Source organism: Camelina sativa, chromosome 7 (genome assembly GCF_000633955.1).
Source record: "Camelina sativa cultivar DH55 chromosome 7, Cs, whole genome shotgun sequence".
Classification (NCBI taxonomy): Eukaryota; Viridiplantae; Streptophyta; class Magnoliopsida; order Brassicales; family Brassicaceae; genus Camelina; species Camelina sativa.
This window is the reverse complement of record NC_025691.1, coordinates 6852115-6871358: the sequence shown is the minus strand read 5'-3', so window position 1 is coordinate 6871358 and position 19244 is coordinate 6852115. Positions and strand designations below refer to the sequence as shown.

General features: G+C 37.1%; 5 protein-coding genes and 1 long non-coding RNA gene across 6 annotated transcripts in view; 2 read left to right on the top strand and 4 right to left on the bottom strand.

Annotated features, from left to right (window-relative positions):
* On the bottom strand, positions 508 to 1919 carry LOC104700588 (senescence-associated protein 13-like). Its single transcript, XM_010416117.2, has 5 exons — positions 1814 to 1919; positions 1516 to 1723; positions 1201 to 1420; positions 1000 to 1106; positions 508 to 904 (listed from the first exon to the last, which is right to left on the bottom strand). The coding sequence occupies exons 1-5, from the start codon at positions 1882 to 1884 to the stop codon at positions 713 to 715; spliced, it is 798 nt and encodes a 265-aa protein (XP_010414419.1). The 5' UTR covers positions 1885 to 1919; the 3' UTR covers positions 508 to 712.
* On the bottom strand, positions 4610 to 6097 carry LOC104700589 (tropinone reductase homolog At2g29170-like). The gene is made up of 5 exons (XM_019227529.1): positions 6003 to 6097; positions 5680 to 5887; positions 5343 to 5559; positions 5152 to 5258; positions 4610 to 5029 (listed from the first exon to the last, which is right to left on the bottom strand). The coding sequence occupies exons 1-5, from the start codon at positions 6095 to 6097 to the stop codon at positions 4838 to 4840; spliced, it is 819 nt and encodes a 272-aa protein (XP_019083074.1). The 3' UTR covers positions 4610 to 4837.
* LOC104704402 (tropinone reductase homolog At1g07440) lies at positions 14790 to 17182 on the bottom strand. The gene is made up of 4 exons (XM_019227525.1): positions 16961 to 17182; positions 15432 to 15640; positions 15040 to 15363; positions 14790 to 14963 (listed from the first exon to the last, which is right to left on the bottom strand). Exons 1-4 carry the CDS (start codon positions 17037 to 17039, stop codon positions 14790 to 14792), a joined length of 786 nt encoding a protein of 261 aa, XP_019083070.1. The 5' UTR covers positions 17040 to 17182.
* On the top strand, positions 15860 to 17144 carry LOC109125593. The gene is made up of 4 exons (XR_002032714.1): positions 15860 to 16098; positions 16183 to 16284; positions 16412 to 16549; positions 16798 to 17144. It is a non-coding gene; the product is annotated as an uncharacterized LOC109125593 (long non-coding RNA).
* LOC104700584 lies at positions 17427 to 18328 on the top strand. The gene is made up of 2 exons (XM_010416111.2): positions 17427 to 17822; positions 17936 to 18328. The coding sequence occupies exons 1-2, from the start codon at positions 17499 to 17501 to the stop codon at positions 18119 to 18121; spliced, it is 510 nt and encodes a 169-aa protein (XP_010414413.1). The 5' UTR covers positions 17427 to 17498; the 3' UTR covers positions 18122 to 18328.
* LOC104704401 (pumilio homolog 2-like) overlaps positions 18632 to 19244 on the bottom strand; it is a 10880-nt gene continuing 10267 nt past the window's right edge. The window contains exon 11 of the mRNA XM_019227024.1: positions 18632 to 18734. Coding sequence (XP_019082569.1) covers positions 18632 to 18734 — 103 coding nt within the window. The remainder of the gene's footprint in view (positions 18735 to 19244) is intronic.

Here is a 19244-nt window from a genome sequence, read left to right as displayed (position 1 = left end):
ATCTCTGTGAAGTTCTGTTCTTGAGCTTGAAAGAAACACTTGATACATTATAGTAAATTGTTGGGTTGAATCCAGCTCCAGACGTAGATTCATCACATCGGTGAATCGAACTGGGTAAACAATTCTTTGTGTCCTTGCTTTCTTATTTCGGTTTAACTTTTCTTTGATTCTGAGATTGTGTGTTGGTTGAGCTAATTTGTGTTGAGTTCTTGAGAGGTTATCGCTGTTAAAACTTAACAAGGACCATTTCACTTATTCTCTACCTAATTGGACCAGACCTCAATACTGTATAAACATTGTCCTTTTTACGTCCACATGCCCATGTATCGGTCATTCGCTTTTGCAATACCAAGCTCAATTATATACTTAGACAATCCTTTTCTTCATGTTTTCTCTTGTCTATCTATGGCTAAAACGATATATTCCACATAAAAATTAGATGCATGAGATGCTTTGTTTATATTATCAGGCTATCGATTCCCTTAAAATGTTTTAATCAATGTTTTCTTTATAACAACATATCTTTTTTTATTTCGAAATTTTAGACAACAGATAGATTTCAGAATATTGGACTCTCGATGGTTACCACAAACATATAAATATTCCAAAAGTCTTCCAGAATTAACAAGAAGACAGTCACAGACCCATAACCCGTACGTAGGTTTAATTTATGTATTGAATATATATAATCCGAACTTGCATATATGTGTTTTTAAGGCACAAGCTTGAAGGAGAAACCGTTGATAGTGACACCTCCGTCAACGCAGATGGCTTGGCCTGTAATGTAAGAAGCTGCAGGAAGACAAAGAAATGCCACAAGCGGTGAAACTTCGTTTGCCTCTCCAATACGCCCTACCGCTGTCCTCTTCTCCGCTTCTTTTTTAAACTCTTTGTCATTGAGACACTAAGAAATTTTAACAGTAATTAAGATCAAAATATATTTTTTTCATTTTTATTTCCATTTTCTCGAACTAGGAGAACTTTTTATTTTGGCCTTACATCGTTAACCAAAGGAGTTGTGATGAACCATGGGCAAACAGCGTTAGCCCTTATGCTGTCGCTCGCCCATTCGCAAGCTAAGTTTCTAGCCAGCTGATTCATGGCTCCTAAATTAGTTTATATACTTTTATATGTAAGTATCATAACACAAGGAATAGATTATATATATTTTAAGGAGGCCCATGTATATAAATACGGTACCTTTGGTTGCTCCATAAATGGATCCAACATTATTGATATGCACAATTCCAGCAGTGGACGACATGAGCACGATGCTCCCTGAACCAGATGCTTTCAACAAAGGGTGTGCGAGCTGCGAGAGATGGAAAGCTGACTCGAGATTTGTAGCCATTATAAACGAGTAATCTTCTGCTGTATACTCTGTGGTCGGCTTGACAATGAACGTACCGGCATTGTTGACCTATACAAGTATACATAAACACAATAAAACGCAACATGATTTGGTTCTTGTGGATTCCAATCTCAAAGGGGAGAATCTTATATATGTAAACTTACAAGGATGTTGAGTTTTCCTTGGAAGAGAGTGGAAACGGTCTCCATGAGTTTCTCTCGTTGATCACGAGAAGAAACGTCGTAGACAGAAGTGGTGACCTGAAACCCTTTTGCTTGCCACTCAAGTAAGCGTTCTTGAAGCTGAGTTTCGTCTCTTGCACATGTGTGGACTTTGGCTCCCATCATAGACAGTTCCTCCACCACAGCTTCCCTATTCATGAAACACACACAAACATAGATTCTTTAATAATAAATTATCATAGTTCAATAAAAGAGCATATCTATGAAAAGAAGGACTGACCCGATGCCTTTAGAGCCCCCAGTGACAAGAGCGGTCATGCCTCCAAGACTCCATCTAGAATTTGTTGCCATTCCTAGTTTTCAGCCAGTGACGACCTTTCATCAACGAAAGATCACACATCTTAAATAGACTAGTCGGCATAGCTTTGAATTTTGAAACTTGCCACCTCACGTACAAGACGTACTCACATTGCCAACAGGCCGACAGTCGACTTCGACCACACGTATCCATGATAGGGTATTCCTGGCTGTCAGTTTCCCTCATCTCAAGATTCCAGATCAGGGATGATAACCGGTCGACCCACAACCGGATCTAGCCATAAGTTCTCGTGAGGAGATCAGTCGTACTGTCGGCGCCCACAAGAAAGGACATACGAGTATATATTTTGAAGAGTTATCAAGATATTTGATGCTTGCTCGTACTGTATGTACGTAATTTTCTATGTGTTCATAAAACAACGCATATAACTTGTGTAAAAGTAGGAAAATCACTGTGTAACTTTTGTTTACCTTAACAAACGGACCATATACATATAAGAACAATAATTATCAAAATAGTAACAACTGACAAACAATACTCATAAACGTTATAATAGAAGGTTACACTCATAAGGTTGCTAGTTGATACGATATTTTCTTATTATTTAAGGTTATAAAATAATTTTAAATATTTCAACTATTATTGGGAATAACTTTGCACCTTTCTACAATCTGACGACACATGGACAACAGTACTAGGTCATGGCAACTGACTTAGGTTGGAGTCTCCAACCTCCTGAAAAAATACCTTCCAGCCGGTATTCAAAGGTAACCTAAAACACCTATGAAAACAATATTTGGTGGCGCCGAGTAACCGATTCCAAAAAGGAGTTTTACTGAAGGTAAAATATTAAACGATTTTTTTCTTTATTTAAATACCATTGTCATCACAAAATTTCACGATAATTTTCTATGATTTTTTTCTCTTTTTTGTTGTCTTTTTTTTTTTTGATAAAGTCTTTTTTGTTGTCTTTGAGTTTACGGATAAAATTATTAATTTGTTGCAACGAAGTTGTAATGAATCTTATGACAAATAGAAAAATAACTATATCAAGAATAAAAAATAGTTACCAACTCAAAAATAATTTTAAACTTTGAGATGTGCAAATACTTATTTTGAGATGTTCACTAAATATATCTATGTTGATAATCGAATAAAATTAGTAAACAAATGTAAGTATGAGAAAAGTATAGAAGGTATCAAATTTTAAATCCACTTCCGCTAGATTGATGAACATAATCCAATTTATCTTAAAATAATTCAATGAAATGGGTAATAAAATAATCAACGGGAGCAAATTTGTATAGGGGGCATTACATCATATCTTTATTTCTTTACCAGTCACCCCTTATGACGCTTAGTCCCCCTAGCATCGATGTTATAGCACTCAAACATTTTGCCATCACTTGAGTTCTCTAGAACAATAAAAGAGAATATAAAACTCTATAAAACTGGGGACTGACCCGATGCCTTTAGTGTCACCAGTGACAAGCGCGGTAATGATGCCTCCAAGACTCCATCTTGAGTTCTCTCAATCTCTCCCAAGCTTCCCCCTTCCTATGCCATACATAGTTATCGGACCGCGAGGATTCTTTTCTTCAACGAAGATCAAAGATCTCAAAGAGAAGTGATCGATATAAGTTGATAGTTTCAAAATTTAGAACCTCTCATCTCAAAGTATATACACATTGATGACCGTACACGTATACTCATAAGCCATATAATACATTAGACGTTCGGCACCTGCGACGGAAGCTTGAATGGAGTAGCACATGTTCAATTAGTCATATAAATACTCTTTGTTTGTTGTTGTTGGAGATTATGTTGTTTGTTGTTGTAAACAGAGTCGTGTAAAACTACTGTGGAGTGAGAGTAATGCTCTAGTTGTATCTAGAGGCTTTTACGGTTATGGTTACAACTTTGTATCATTCTGATATAGATAAGAGGAGCGATTCGTAGTTTCATTCTTATCATATACGTGATAGGATTTTCCTGGCTAATAGTTACTTAACGAATAGCACATGTTTAATTAAGAAAACAAAATAATTCCAGATTATGGATGTTGACAGCTCCGTATCCACTAGCACATGCATCTTGACATAATTTCCGGTCGGGTGTGTTAAAATCGTACTATATAATTGGTAACATTTGGTGACCAAAAAAATAAAAATAACAATTGGTAACATAAACAGTTTTCAAGAACTTAAAAAATATATATTACAATATCACGTGTCATCATAACATGGACTGATGGACAGTTGGTAAAATAAAAGGTAAATAATATGGAGTTATGGTTTATGGACCCTATAAATATATTTTGGAGAGTTATGAAAGTATTTTAGGCTTCTTCATACTTTTTTCTAGTTTAGGTTTATTCGTATTTTGTTTATAACAATGTCTGAATAACATGACCTTTCTTGTAATAATGTAATAATGTTATGACGTTTGGTGGTGTTTCCTACTAACTTGATTATAAATTCAGCTTACCTTCTAGTGTGTATCAGGAAAACAATTACTGAAATTAAGTGTTGCTTCATTGCTTGTAGACAAGAAATACAAAGATCTTATGTTTGATTTTTAAAACCTTTTAACAAATAAAAAAAACACACCAATTTGTAGGTTTTGTAATTTATGTTTACATGAAAAGGTTCAAAAAAAAAACAGAAAAAATCAAAAAAAAATCAAAAAAAAAAATCTAAGATATAAACATTTACATTTTCTTATAAATTACATTTCTATAACATTATCAGACGAAAACGATGGCTCTCCTTTCTTTAGTTTTGTTTTGACATAAAACACATTCATATTATTCAACTATAGTTGATATAGCGAAGCAACCGGCATAGATTGCTCTCCTTTCATTTTTATTCAACAATAAAACAGGTGTTCTTAAGACGCTAGAGATTGCGAGTTTATTTGAAAATAAATACACAGTAAACAAATAAACATAGACACAAACCAAAACAAACAATCAACGTACGCCAGTTAAATCGGAGGCTTGAAAGAGAAGCCATTGACCGTGGCACCTCCGTCAACGCAGATTGTTTGGCCAGTTATATAAGAAGCTGCCGGAAAACAAAGAAATGCCACAAGCGATGATACTTCATTTGGTTTACCAGCACGTCCCATTGGTGTCTTCTTCTCCACTTCGTCTTTGTACTCTTCATCATCGAGATACTGATTAAGAGATTTGGGCATAAGTTAAAATTCACAAGTCATTATATTTCTTATATTTATATCTAGTATATAAGGAGCTAGATAATTGTTATTTGTATTTATTTCTAATTTTATTGCCTTACATCTTTAGCTAAAGGAGTATCAATGAACCATGGACAGACAGAGTTAACCCTTATCTTGTCATTTGCCCACTCGCATGCTAAGTTTCTTCCTAGCTGATTCATAGCTCCTAAAGCACGCAGATTTTTGTATACTCATGTTAATGTTAGTCTCATAACTTAAAGGATCATGATTTTTTTGAGTATGTATATACCTTTAGTTGCTGCATAGATAGAACTAATATTGACATGCACAACTCCTGCTGCGGAGGACATGAGCACGATGCTCCCTGAACCAGAGGCTTTCAACAAAGGATGTGCGAGCTGTGAGAGATGAAAAGCGGACTCGAGATTTGTAGCCATCAGAAACGAGTAATCTTGTGATGTATACTCTGTGGTTGGCTTTGCTATACACGTTCCCGCATTGTTTACCTATACATATTTGTTTATATAGGCCCAAAACAAACATAATATATAAATACAGTTATACAGAACAAAATCACTTGATCTGGCTCAAAATCTTATTGATCCTGCTCTTATACATTTACTTACAAGGATGTTGAGTTTTCCTTGGAAGAGAGTGGAAACAGTTTCCATGAGCTTCTCTCGCTGGTCACGAGACGAAACGTCGCAGACAGAAATGGAAACCTGAAACCCTTTTTCGTGCCACTCACGTAAGCGCTCTTGAAGCTGAGTTTCGTCTCTGGCACATGTGTGGACTCTTGCTCCTAACATGGCTAGTTCCTCCACCACAGCTTCCCTATTCATCATACACATGGGTTGAAACATTGAGATACAATCAAAGACCATATGATAAATATATACACGGGATATTAGGATAGTATATATGTGAAGTATGATGAATTGGAACTGACCCGAGGCCTTTCGAGCCACCTGTGACGAGAGCAGTCATGCCTCCAAGGCTCCATCTAGATTTGTCGTCTCTCAAGTTTTCTTCTATCTTAGCCATTTCCGGATATCAGTTTCTTTAATGAAGGTCACATATATATACTAGTTGTGAGGATGGACAATAAGAAATTACGTGATTGTTTTGAACTTTGGAAACCCTTCATCTCAAAATCAACGTTATGATAAATTTGATAATGATTTGTTTTCTTTTTTCAATGAAACTTCCACATTATAATCATGAAAATTCTCTTTTCATATATTAGAGTGGAAAATCTTAGACAAAACTGAAAATTCCACAGTTAGAATGATGACTTTTATGTTAGTTAAAAATCGGTTTAAAAGTCGGACACTATGATAATAATGGCTTCTAGTGTTTAGTAAAAATCTTAAACATTAATATATGAACATTCTTAAGATATTTCTGTCACATTTATCAATATAGTGAGCCTTAAAGTCGGATCGATAATGACTATAGTTTTCTGGGATTGTAGAAACTTTGACAGTTAACTAAAGCACTTTGGTTTTAAAAAATTATTATTATGGATTTTGGTTTTAGAGACTTTGATTAATAAAAGGAAAAAATTTCATTTATTTTCATTACATTCATTCCCTACAAGAATTTTGAGTTTTAATAGCACAGCAGTATAGCGTTTATGGCAATAATGCTATCGTTATTAGACCTTTACTTTTTAAATAGCGTTTGTGTATATGTAAACATTATGTTATATTGTATTAAAAATTAATTTTTTTTTCTGTATTTTTGGGCTATATTTAATAGCAACACCAAATAGTAAACGCTATGATAGTGTTAGGCGGTAAACTAAAAATTAGATCCCGCGACAATTAGAAAAATTTGAAGGCTAAAACTTTTCACTTTTCGACAAAAATCCCCAATTGCCTAGGAACCCTAAATTTTCATTTCTTCTCTCTCTCTTTTTTTGCTCGATTTTTACTGTCTTTTTGTGAAATCCGACTGTGTCCCACACAAATTTTACTCTCCCAAATAGATCTTTGTCACATTACCTAAAATTTCACTCTCCGAAACAGATCTTAGTCACAGTCTTTGCAAAATCGGATTGTCTCCCGAGTCTTTCCAGCTTCTCCTCGCTCAATTGTGGTTTTATTCTTCTGGTAAATCTCACTCTTTTATACGAAATCTCATTCTTGTTCATTCTTTCGATCTAGGGTTTTATTCTTCTGATTCTTCTGATCTGTTTCTAATTGATTATTTTCGTTTTTTTGTCGGTCAATTTAAGGAAAAGTGAAGACAAATTTAGAAGGTATCTCACTCCAACTTGATTCTTCTAACATATCTTGTTCTTTTGTGTTGTGACTTAACGTGAGTGTCTCTGATTACTTGTGTGCACATTTGGTCGGAGCTGTTGTAACATGAATAAAACTTGGGTCTGGTTACCAAGGTATTAACTTAAATGTTCTTCATCCATATCATTTCAGAGTCGGGTTTCTTAGTTTTTATTTGTCTACCTTTATTACTTACAGGAATAGTCTTGAGTATGAGCTAGGAGCAACTAAATTTGTGTTTGATTCAGCAAGATGTTTGGGTAATCTATCAAATATGTTCTGTCCTTTCGTTGACTGTCGCAATGTGGTTCATCAGTCAAATGAGACAGTGTTGGAGCATCTGGTTATTAGAGGGATGGATCTAAAGTACAAGAGAAGTAAATGTTGGAGTAAACATGGGGATATAAGGATTGAAAAGACAGCGGATGCTGATACGTCTGAGTATGAGGCTTATGAGTTGATTAGGACAGCTTTCAAGTCGAGTGAAGTCAAGAAATTATCTCAGAATCACAATGTAGAAGAGTTGGAGGGTATCGACAGTAAAGAGGAAACCGAGTTTAGGAAGAAGTTAGAGGATGCAGAAACTCCCTTATACTTGACGGCTGCGAACTACACAAAGGTTTCTGCAATCATGGGACTTTACCGGATAAAGGTCAAGAGTGGGATGTCAGAGAATTTTTTTGATCAGCTACTGACAATAGTTCATGACATGCTACCTGGAGACAATGTGCTGCCTAAGTCTACAGATGAGATGAAGAGATTCTTGAAGCTTTTTGGTTTTGGTTATGAGTCCATTCACGCCTGCATAAATGATTATATCCTTTATCGAAATCAATATGCAGAGTCAACAAGTTGTCCAGGATGTAATGAATCAAGATGGGAAACAGATAATCTCACCAGTGAGGAGAGGAAAGGGATTCCAGCAAAGGTGCTACGGTATTCCAATAAAAGATAGATTTAGGAGGATGTTTAGATCAAAACGGTTGGATGAGGATTTGCGTTGGCACTTCACTAATGCTAGTGAAGGTGGTACAATGCGGCATCCAGTGGACTCCTTGACTTGGATCCAGGTAAACGATAAATGGCCAGAGTTTGTTGGGGATGCTAGAAACCTTAGACTAGGAATTTCTACTGATGGGATGAATCCGTTCGCTATCCAAAACACCAAGTTCAGCACATGGCCAGTGTTCTTAGTCAATTACAATATGGCTCCAACGGAGTGTATGAACGAAGAGAACATCATGTTGTCAATATTGATACCTGGGCTAACCGCACCAAGCAACAATATTGATGTATATCTACAACCGTTGATAGATGACCTAAAAGACTTATGGAATGATGGTATGGAGGTTTATGACTCGTTTAAGCAGGAGAGTTTCACTCTAAGAGCTATATTGTTGTGGAGTATCACTGACTATCCAGCATTAGGTACATTAGCTGGATGTAAAGTGAAAGGGAAGCAAGCGTGTATTGTCTGTGGGAAGGATACACCTCATAGGTGGTTAAAGTTCAGTCGTAAACATGTATATATGGGTAACAGGAAGCGTTTGAGACCTGGGCATCCTTACAGACGTAGAAAAGGGTGGTTTGACAACACGGTGGAGGTTGGTACTACAAGTAGAATTCAGAGTGGAGCAGAAATACTTGAGAGCCTTAAAGATTTTAGGAATGAATTTGGTAGACCTTTAGATAAGAAAGGCAAGAGAAAAAGAGTTGAAGCAGATGATGATGATGTGAGTTCAGCTGATGAATATGAAGAAGGCAACGATAAATGGCGGTGGAAAAAAAGATCAATCTTCTTTGACTTACCTTATTGGAAGGTTAGTAGATATTATAATGAAAATTGAATTTGGTTCTGAATTTTAACTACTATAGTGTGTTTCTGATTTTCACTTGTTGAATGTTGCAGTATCTGCATGTGAGGCATAATATTGATGTCATGCACGTGGAAAAGAATGTGTCTGATGCACTATTATCTATTCTAATGCATAGTGGAAAATCCAAGGATGGGTTGAAAGCCAGGAAAGACTTAGAAGACATTGGTATTCGAAGAAACTTACATACGGAGATACGTGGGAAGAGAACCTACTTACCTCCAGCTGCGTATTGGCTTTCTAAGGAAGAGAAACGTAAATTGTGCAGAAGGTTATCCAAATTCAGAGGTCCTGATGGATATTGTGCCAACATCTCCAATTGTGTATCAGTAGATCCTCCCAGCATTGGTGGTCTGAAGTCACATGACCATCATGTCATAATGCAGAACCTGTTTCCGGTGGTATTGAGAGGTTTACTGCCTAAAGGACCTCGTATAGCAGTGAATCGTGTATGCAATTACTTTAACAGGTTTGCCAACGTGTAATTGATCCAGAGAAGCTAATTACACTAGAGTCAGAGTTCGTGGAAACAATGTGTCAGTTGGAGAGATACTTTCCACCTTTACTTTTTGACATTATGGTTCACCTACCAATACACCTAGCAAGAGAAGCACGATTGGGTGGCCCTGTACACTTCAGATGGATGTACCTTTTTGAGAGGTAATTTTTATGTTCTATATATTTAAGATGTTAACATACGTGTAACTATATACATCATAACGAGTTTTCTTATGTACATGTAGATACATGAAGACACTAAAGGCATATGTGAAGAATTTTGCAAGGCCAGAAGCTTGTATGGTTGAGGGCTACTTGGCTGGTGAATGTCTTGCGTTTTGTTTAGAGTTCCTTCAGAAGTTTGTTCCAGTTGAAGAAAAACTTGCTCGCAATGAAGATGTTGAGGCAGATGATCATGTCCTTGAAGGTCGACCACTGCAGAAAGCCACAGAAAAGATTCTTACAGATAAAGAGCGAGACATAGCTCATCGGTATATTCTCATGAATACAGAAGTCATGGAACCATATATTGAGTAAGGGTAAATCTGATTGAGTTTGTTCTTTACAAACTTGGACTTTTACGAAATCTGAGTCTAACTACATGGAAAACATGTTGCATTTGGAAGAACTGCAAGCTAAAGATGTAAGATGCGCAAAAAATTCAACTCTATTGTGGAAATATCATAATGAAAGGTTCCTACAGTGGATCAAAGAAAAGGGTTAGAAGAATGTCATATATCAATTTGTTAGTTATAAATTTGATTGTGGTTGTGTTCATGACAAATAATTGTTTTTGTTAAACTGTTAGATACCAAGTAACTCGAAGGAGCATTCTAGTAGACTGATATGGCTTGCTTTTGGACCAAGATATATCACTCAAACTTACAAGGGTTTTTTAGTAAACGGCCATCTCTTTCAAACAGATGATGTCAAGAGGAAGACTCAGAATAGTGGAGTAACTTATGAAGCATTCTCTATGTGTAGAGCTAGTGCTAAAGATACGAGACAAATGGCAGACATTGTAGCATTCTATGGAGTGATAAAGGAGATCGTATTGATGGACTACCACATGTTCCAGGTTCCACTATTTAGGTGTAGTTGGGCTAACAAAGAGAATGGAGTGAAAGAGGAAGACGGTTTACACTTGCCAGTCTCCATATGAACCAGACATCATTCTTAAATGATCCTTTCATTCTAGCATCGCAAGCTAAACAAGTTTTTTACTCCAGAGATGATGAGAACTCACCTTGGTATGTTGTCATGCGGGCACCACCAAAAGGATACAACATGATGGACACTGTAGAGGAGTTAGTTCCTGCACAATCATCAGTCCAGCCAATTGAAGATTTAGGAGATCATGAGACTGATGATGACAGTTTTTGTGTTAGGGATGATTGTGAAGGTGTTCTAGTGTAAGATTTAATTAAAAACTTGATTGTGTTTCAGGTAACCAAAGAAGATGAAACCTGTAGCTGCTAAAGTAGTTCGTCGCAGTAAGCGCCAGGCAGGAGTTGAAGTGAGTCCTGTATTATCCTTGAGGAAGAAGAAAAACAAGAAGGCTCATGTAAGTGAAGGAGATAATAGTGCAGAGGAACCATATCAGAGTGTTGAGATGATGCAAAATGTAATTGAAGAAGATAAGAACGCATAGGAACCAGATGTTGGAGAAAGAGATGAGACTAAAGCAAAAGAAGACTCACCCCGTGTACAAGAATCCAACACCTCTGAAACACAAAACACAACAATCAGATAACCAAAAGAGGAAGTCAAGAGGTCCAACGAGAATGCGCAAAGTGGCAAAGCATGATGACGATAAGGTGGATTTGGAATTTAATGCTATGGGTGAGCATGTTGGCAGTGGATCAGTGACACTCTCCTCTTTCCTTGGTCCTCTTGTGAGAGAGCATGTGCCAGTACTGCTAGATGACTGGAGACATCTCGATGAAAGGAAAAAAGACGTAATGTGGGAAGAAATTCAGGTAAGCTTGACTACGTGTATATCTATTAATAATCTGTAAATATTTTTAATGTTTTTAATTTGACAGGTGAGGTTCAATTTGAAAGAAGATTGGCAAAAAGATGCACTCTTAAGGCAAATGGGTGGTTTGTGGAGGGCTTCTAAATCTACGCTGGCTAGAAAAGTTTGAACTACTAAAAGCAAGGTTAAATTACAGGAACTAAAGCCTAGCAACATCCAATGTGCATCAGCTTGGAACAGTTGGGTGAATAGCAGGAATAGCACAGCTTCTAAGGTTATTTTAAAACTTCCCATTGATTATTTAACTTTTTTTTATGTATATTACTTATGGGCATATCTTTGTGTCAATAGGAAAAAAGTGAAAAATTCAGACGTATGAGGAAGGGTCAAATTTTCTCACACCACCAGCCGCAAAGGAATGTCTCGCTTAGCTAATGACATGGTATGTGTGCCTCTGTATTGAATTGGTTGGTTGTATGACTAATTGAGGTATTTTTGATAAAATCTACATCAACTTGTAGAAAAAAAAAGAGTTCTGATCCTAGGAAAGTTACTAGAAGTAAGGTGTGGCTAGCAGGACATACACATTCTGATGGAAGACCTGTGAGGGAAAAATTTGCAGAAACTATTGTAAGAATTTTCTAAAATCATAATGTTTGTTCTTTAAGTTATTTGAAAGTAGTTTCTATATGTTGTGTATCAATTTTGAATTCAGGAAAAGATCAAGACAATTGATAGTGAAATGGACTCCACAACCACGGATAATGTTAGAGACGATGTTGTGAGTCAGGTAATTGGAAAAGACAAACCAGGAAGACTTAGGGGCATGGGCAGAGGCGCTACTGTTACCAAGATGGCATTCTTACAGACTAGAGACTCCCATGTCCAGAAGCTTGATGCTACTCAAGCAGAATTACTTACCAAGATTGCGGATTTGGAGAATGTGGTTAGTAACTTAGCTGGTAAAAAGGTAACTATTTTAAACTGGTTCTGTCATGATGTGAAATTTTAAGGTGTAATTTCGAATTAGATACCAACTTATATGCATGTTTTGGTTATCATGTCCTTGCAGAGTCATGATCGGGTTTCACAGTCTGACTTAAGCGATGCTACCAAAGGAGGAATTAGATGCCAGCTATTGGATTGGTGTTCGACTAATGATGTGGTTGTTGGTGAAGGAGAATACTGTTCAAATGAACCTACATATAAGATTGGTCGCATTCCATTGGGTCCTAATGCAGCAGCTGTAATTGTGAAGTCTGCATCAATCCCAGAAGCATATATCTTGAGACATACTCCAACCATTGTCTCACTTAATCAAGCTGTAGGAGGTGAAATTGCATGGCCCACTGACAAGATAATATTGGACGATTTCCTATCCCAACCTCCTAACACTGCTAGTGAAGAGGTAAATTACGACTGCTTTTTTCTCTCTAGAATAATGTGAATTAGATTACTAATATTTGATTGTATATTTTTTGCGACTTGTTAGCAACCGGATGCATCACTAGGAAGAGTTCACATCTTTGATTATTGGAATGGAAATGGTGATTTGATTGCTGAGGGTCTGTTGTTGTCAACTGATCCTAAACATTTGGTGAACGATATTGCACTAGGACCAAATGATATAGTTGTTAAGGTCCAGCTAGTGGTAAACTCTGATGCTTATTTATGGAGACCAATGCGTGAATACTCAATCATGGGTGATGCACTAAATGAGACCATAGCATGGCCTATTGATAAGATAAACCTAATCGAAACACTTCCAAGAGATGAATCAACCAGGAAATCAAGTCAGGTAAGTTTTTGCAACTAGTTTTTTGAATGTTTGATTGGTTGAAAATTTGATTGCAATTGTTGTTCTGATGATGTGTTATAATTTTTGCTTATAGAGTGCTAGTCCCAGTACTGGTAGTAGCAGCAAATGTGCTAAACATAAGTGTATTTTGTTGGATATTGATAACTCTAGACAGAGAGTTGCAACCGGTCGTTTATCTTTAACTGATCCAGCAGAGAAGGTTCATTTCGTCCTTTTAGGTCCCAATGCTAGCAAGGTATGGGTAGAGGTTTCAAAGGTTGATGGTGCTAGAGTATGAAAAGCAAATTCTGAAGTTGAATTCATAGCTGATGTTGTAGGAACCACTGTGGCTTGGCCTAATGACAATATTATATTCATGTGAGGCTGACTTTGAATGAACTTGTATCTTTAGAATGTTTGTGGCTTGTATGAACTTGTATCTTTAGAATGTTTGTGGCTTTGTGGCTTTCAATCTTATTGGATATTTTAAATTTTTTTTAAACAAATCACAATTTTTACCCAAAAAAAAAAAGAATAAAAAAAAAAATTTTAAAATTAAAACAATTACATTTATATAAATGCTATAGTAATATTTAAAACAACATTTTAAAAACGCTGTTATAGAATATTTTATTGCAGATGGACAAACGCTATTATAGCCGCAAATACGATAGCAGAATAAAAAAACGCTATATAAAGTGTCTGACTTATAATGATGGGCGCAGATATAACGTTTGTTAAAACGCTATAGTATTGATAGATAGCGTTATTCCGATGCTATTAAAACTCAAAATTCTTGTAGTGATTCTTTGGTTGGGTCTAGAAAATCCATTGTTACAGCAAAGATACATTGTTTTTATTCATCAAATTCACCTCACAAGGTTGAAAACAAAACATTTAATGGGAAGACTTTATGAGATTGATCACTTCATGTAAAGAAGAATTTAGAAGGCATGAACGGAGAGAGCTCCATCAACACATATGGTTTGGCCTGTAACGTAAGAAGCTGCAGGAAGACACAGAAACGCAGTCATTGCAGCCACTTCTTCTGGCTCTCCAGCACGCCGCATCGGTATATTGGGCGCAATGCTCTTTGCAAACTCTTCTCCTTGTATAAACTAAACAAAAGAGAAACTAATTAATTTTTATGATCAGATAACATTTTGTATAAAAGAGTGTATTTAAAGAGTTTACAGTTTTAGCTGGAGGAGTTGCAATGACTCCAGGAGCAACAGAGTTANTTGAAAACAAAACATTTAATGGGAAGACTTTATGAGATTGATCACTTCATGTAAGGAAGACTTTAGAAGGCATGAACGGAGAGAGCTCCATCAACACATATGGTTTGGCCTGTAACGTAAGAAGCTGCAGGAAGACACAGAAACGCAGTCATTGCAGCCACTTCTTCTGGCTCTCCAGCACGCCGCATCGGTATATTGGGCGCAATGCTCTTTGCAAACTCTTCTCCTTGTATAAACTAAACAAAAGAGAAACTAATTAATTTTTATGATCAGATAACATTTTGTATAAAAGAGTGTATTTAAAGAGTTTACAGTTTTAGCTGGAGGAGTTGCAATGACTCCAGGAGCAACAGAGTTAGCCCTAATGTTGTCTCCAGCCCATTCGCACGCTAAGTTCCTCGCCAACTGGCAGATAGCTCCTTTGGTTGCACCATAGATGGATCCAACGCTACATGAGACAACTCCAGCAGCAGAGGAAATGAAGACGATGCTTCCAGATCCAGAGGATTTGAGTAGAGGATGAGCAAGCTGACACAAATGGTATGCAGACTCCAAATTTGGTGAGATTTGATATGAGAAATCCTCAGCTGTAGATTCTGTGGTTGGCTTTGTCACACATGTCCCTACATTGTTTATCTATATATACCAAATATTTAGTATATTTATCCTAATTTTGGTGGTGAAACAGAGAAGAGAAGACATACGAGGATGTTGAGTTTGCCTTCAAACAGAGAGGAGACATTTTGCATCAGTTTCTCTCTATCGGTATGGGATGATATATCATAGACTGATCCTGTGACTTTGAAGCCCTTCGTTTCCCATTCTTTTAAGCATTGGTTAAGCTGAGACTCGTCTCTGGCACACGTATGTATCGTTGCCCCAAGGCCTGCAAGTTCCTCTAATATAGCATGCCTAGAGATTCATCAATGTGTAAGCAAAATAAGGGTTTATGTTGCTTGTAACTAGTGATGTTAATATGGGTCTTAAGCCCACGAGTGTAAACGGGCCTAGCTTATTTTTTTAGACCCGAACCCACTTAAAAAACACAAAATCATAAATGGACTTAAAAGGGCAGACCCATTAAGACCCGAATACTAACGTGTTTGAGCAAAATATTATCAGGTAGCCCGTTTACTTCCAGCTCCTGTTACGCCACCGTCGCGCCACTGTCAGATTCAGAAGAAGAGAGTCGTGTCTTCTTCTTCCAGCTCCTCTTTCGCTTGCTCTTGGATCTCGGTTTGGCCGGTGTTCAAATGGGTTCACATGGGTTCCCCTGAAGAATTTGCTACAGATCTCAAATCTCTCAATCCTATGTAAGAATAGGATTGAGCTGTCGTCAATTTAGTCGCCGCCTCTGTTGCGATTAGCAAGGTAGGTTTTTTCTTTGGGTATTGATGATGAGAATAGGACGTGGTTTTACACTCAAGCTTTCTCATCAGATTTGGATTTGATTAGGGCTAACATTGGATTAGGACAAGGCCATTAAGAGGTTCATTGTGAGGAACATTGTGGAGCAGGCTGCTATCAGAGATGTTCAGGAAGCCAGTGTCTACGATGGTATCCTAATCCTTTTCATTCATTCCTCTCTTTTTGTTTTTTTCAATCTACATTACATTTCCTTATAAAGTTTTGATTTTTTGGATTGTCCTGAGATTTGTAACTCTTGATTGAATATGTCTTATAGGATACATATACCTTACCTAAGCCGTATGCAAAGACTCAGTACTGTGTCTCTTGTGCTATCCACTCTCATGTTGTGAGAGTTCGATCCCGCACCAACCGTAGGGTCCGTACTCCTCCCCCCCGTTTTGTCAGACGCAAGGTAATCCTCTCTCTCTCTCTCTCTTTCCTCAACTCAATGATCCTTGATAGTTTTAAGCTTCATTTCTCAATTTTTGGTTAAAAGCTTACTTCATTTGTGTTAGGATCAGAAATGTGTAACTTGTCTCCGAATACGAAGATAGTTTGAAGTAAATCTAGTTACTAAAGACTTGTATTGTACAACGTGTAGTTTTGAATTTTGCATTATCAAATTCAAAACGGGTCTAAACGGGTCAAATAAATGGGCAGGGTTCTAAACGGATACAGGATCTAAACGGGCAGGATATAAACGGGTCCAAAACGGGCAGGGCTTAAATGGGCAGAGTCTAAATGGGCAGAGTAGTCCCATTTTAACATCACTACTTGTAACGCAAGAAAATATAACTTGGAAAATGATGGTAGAAGACAATCCCAATGCCTTTGGTTCCGCCAGTGACTAGAGAGGTCATGCCTTGAAGACTCCATCTGCTGCTCTGTTCTTCTCTAGCCATTGTTGTGTGATGATTTATGTTCTTGTTTGATGAGAATTGATAATGAAAGTAATGGCTATATATAACGAATAAACTGATACGAGGTAATGAGAATGTTCAAAGTAATTATGCAAAGCTAACGTATCTACTGACGTTGTGACTGGTTTGTGGTAGGGAAACAAATTAAAGATCAAATCCATAAGACAAGACTGGATTAGGTTTGGTTTTAAATATTTAATTGGGAAAGTGATGATTACGTAACTAGTGATGCCTCTTCCAATAATTTACTAAAGATGGTTTGGTAGTGATTAGGACAGTTTATAAAGCCAACAATATAAATTATTGGGCTTTCTTCGGCCCATTTATAATTATCTCTCAATCTCAAGAAGACATGAACCGTTGGATGTAAAAAAAAAAACTAAAACTGAGTTATGTGTTCAGCCAGTATCTGAAGAGATAGGATCTCGGAGTGGACGAACCATGTCTGCGACAACACCATCTCTATCTTTTTCAAATTTCAGACCAAGATTTCAAAATCCAGTTAAAACCCTCCATTTATCTCCACTCTCTTGGTCTGTTTCAAGAAGAAAGATCTTGTCTTCTAGGAATCTTCGTCTTCAACAGGAAAAAAAAACCCAACTATGGAGTCTCTCTGCAACTCCAGAAAAAATATCTCAAGAGATCGTTTCTTCTGATTCTTCTTCTGGAGCAATTGTGCCAAGTGGTGACCAAGATGGTGTTGCTTTGATTATACAAGTGCTTCTCATTGTTGCTTTTCTTGCTCTCACTGTTCTCACCATTGGTGTAAGTTTTATCCACACAAACCAAATCTTATCCATAACTTATCAAATCAAAATTAGGACCCGGTTTGCGAGTTTTTAAACTGGTTTTGAGATCATGTGAATGAATTTTTACAGGTTGTGTACATTGGAGTGACTGAGTTTCTTGGGAAGAGGGAGAGAGAGAAGTTTGAGAAGGACGAAGCAGCAAAGAGGTCTAAGAAAGGTGGGAAGAAGAAGGCAATGAGAGCCAGAGCCAGAGCTGGACCAAGAGGTTTTGGTCAGAAGATTGAAGATGATGACTTTGACATTGATCTTGAATGATTTTGTTCCATTGTTAGTAGAGAGAGACAAGATTGATTTTGTTTGTAAGGTTGATCTGTAATTGTCGGAGCTATGTTCTGTTTCTTGTGTACCAAGGAGCTTGGTCGATATAAACAACAAGATTGCAAAGTTACAGAAATGAAAAAGTTCATCGTGAAATAGGAAACAAGAGTTTGATGAAACAAATTACATAGATGGAGAAAATAAGAAACACTAAAAAATGGGATTGTCCTAAAAGCATGAACACATTCTCACTTCTACACATTTTGGCAATGAAACAGCCATTCTCTTGTGTGAAGGAAACCCTAAAATCCTCAACATTTATCAACCCATCTTTACACCATTTCTCTGCATTTAATCTCTCTCACTCATCAGCCTAAAGTGGGATGTTTGGTTCTATGTATCGAAAACCGTAAGCAACTACACAATTTTACAGATTTTGCAGAGAAAACAAAGCTCTCCTTCACAATTTCCCCGCAGATTATTTCCGGTTTAGATCTTACCTAATTCTCAAAACGCTATGGCAGAGCCATCCACCCTAGTTAAGCTGTACAACACTTGCGGCCTTACGCCATCTGAGGCTGGGTTAGGGACTGCAAAGCCATTCTCCTCTCTGCATATAAGAAAACAAAAACACAGACATTGAAATACTTACAGACACCTCTTCAACCAATTAAGGCGAGACAAATAAAAGCAGCAGAAACAATTTGGGAGTTCGTAGTAGATAAAGGTTGAAACTTTAGACACAAAGAACATACTATACATACCTCCAGCAGCAACGAGTTTTTCAACACGAGCAACGATATGCTTTCCATAAGTGTATTTCTTTAAAGCATTAAGATGCACTTTAATACGAGTAAGTATCAGCTCACGCTGTTGGTCATCACATGTCTCTAAAACTTTTTGCACTACATAGTTGGCAAACTGATCCTTCATCATCGCCTATATATAAAAGATGAAGAAGCTTATGAGCTAAAAGTTTCTTTATTTACCCCAACCATCATCTGAAAGAATGTGTTTGACAAACCTGAAGAGGCTCGTTTTCGTCAGTTGTGCCCAGCATTTCATTCACCAGCAATTCCCGTTCTTCTGGACCTCCAAAAGTCAAACATTTCTCAACAAC

Excerpts from the sequence above, each read along its gene's own strand:
- LOC104704402 (XM_019227525.1), bottom strand. The coding sequence starts at position 17,039 with ATGGCTAGAGAAGAACAGAGCAGCAGATGGAGTCTTCAAGGCATGACC. Across the intron at positions 15,641-16,960 it reads TGGCGGAACCAAAGGCATTG|GGCATGCTATATTAGAGGAA; the intron begins GGATTGTCTTCT and ends GATGAATCTCTA. Across the intron at positions 15,364-15,431 it reads AAGGCAAACTCAACATCCTC|ATAAACAATGTAGGGACATG; the intron begins GTATGTCTTCTC and ends TGGTATATATAG.
- LOC104700588 (XM_010416117.2), bottom strand. The coding sequence starts at position 1,884 with ATGGCAACAAATTCTAGATGGAGTCTTGGAGGCATGACCGCTCTTGTC. Across the intron at positions 1,421-1,515 it reads AAGGAAAACTCAACATCCTT|GTCAACAATGCCGGTACGTT; the intron begins GTAAGTTTACAT and ends ATACTTGTATAG. Across the intron at positions 1,107-1,200 it reads CATTTATGGAGCAACCAAAG|GAGCCATGAATCAGCTGGCT; the intron begins GTACCGTATTTA and ends AAACTAATTTAG.
- LOC104700589 (XM_019227529.1), bottom strand. The coding sequence starts at position 6,097 with ATGGCTAAGATAGAAGAAAACTTGAGAGACGACAAATCTAGATGGAGC. Across the intron at positions 5,560-5,679 it reads AAGGAAAACTCAACATCCTT|GTAAACAATGCGGGAACGTG; the intron begins GTAAGTAAATGT and ends AAATATGTATAG. Across the intron at positions 5,030-5,151 it reads ATACTCCTTTAGCTAAAGAT|TATCTCGATGATGAAGAGTA; the intron begins GTAAGGCAATAA and ends TCTCTTAATCAG.
- LOC104700584 (XM_010416111.2), top strand. The coding sequence starts at position 17,499 with ATGTCTGCGACAACACCATCTCTATCTTTTTCAAATTTCAGACCAAGA. Across the intron at positions 17,823-17,935 it reads TCACTGTTCTCACCATTGGT|GTTGTGTACATTGGAGTGAC; the intron begins GTAAGTTTTATC and ends GAATTTTTACAG.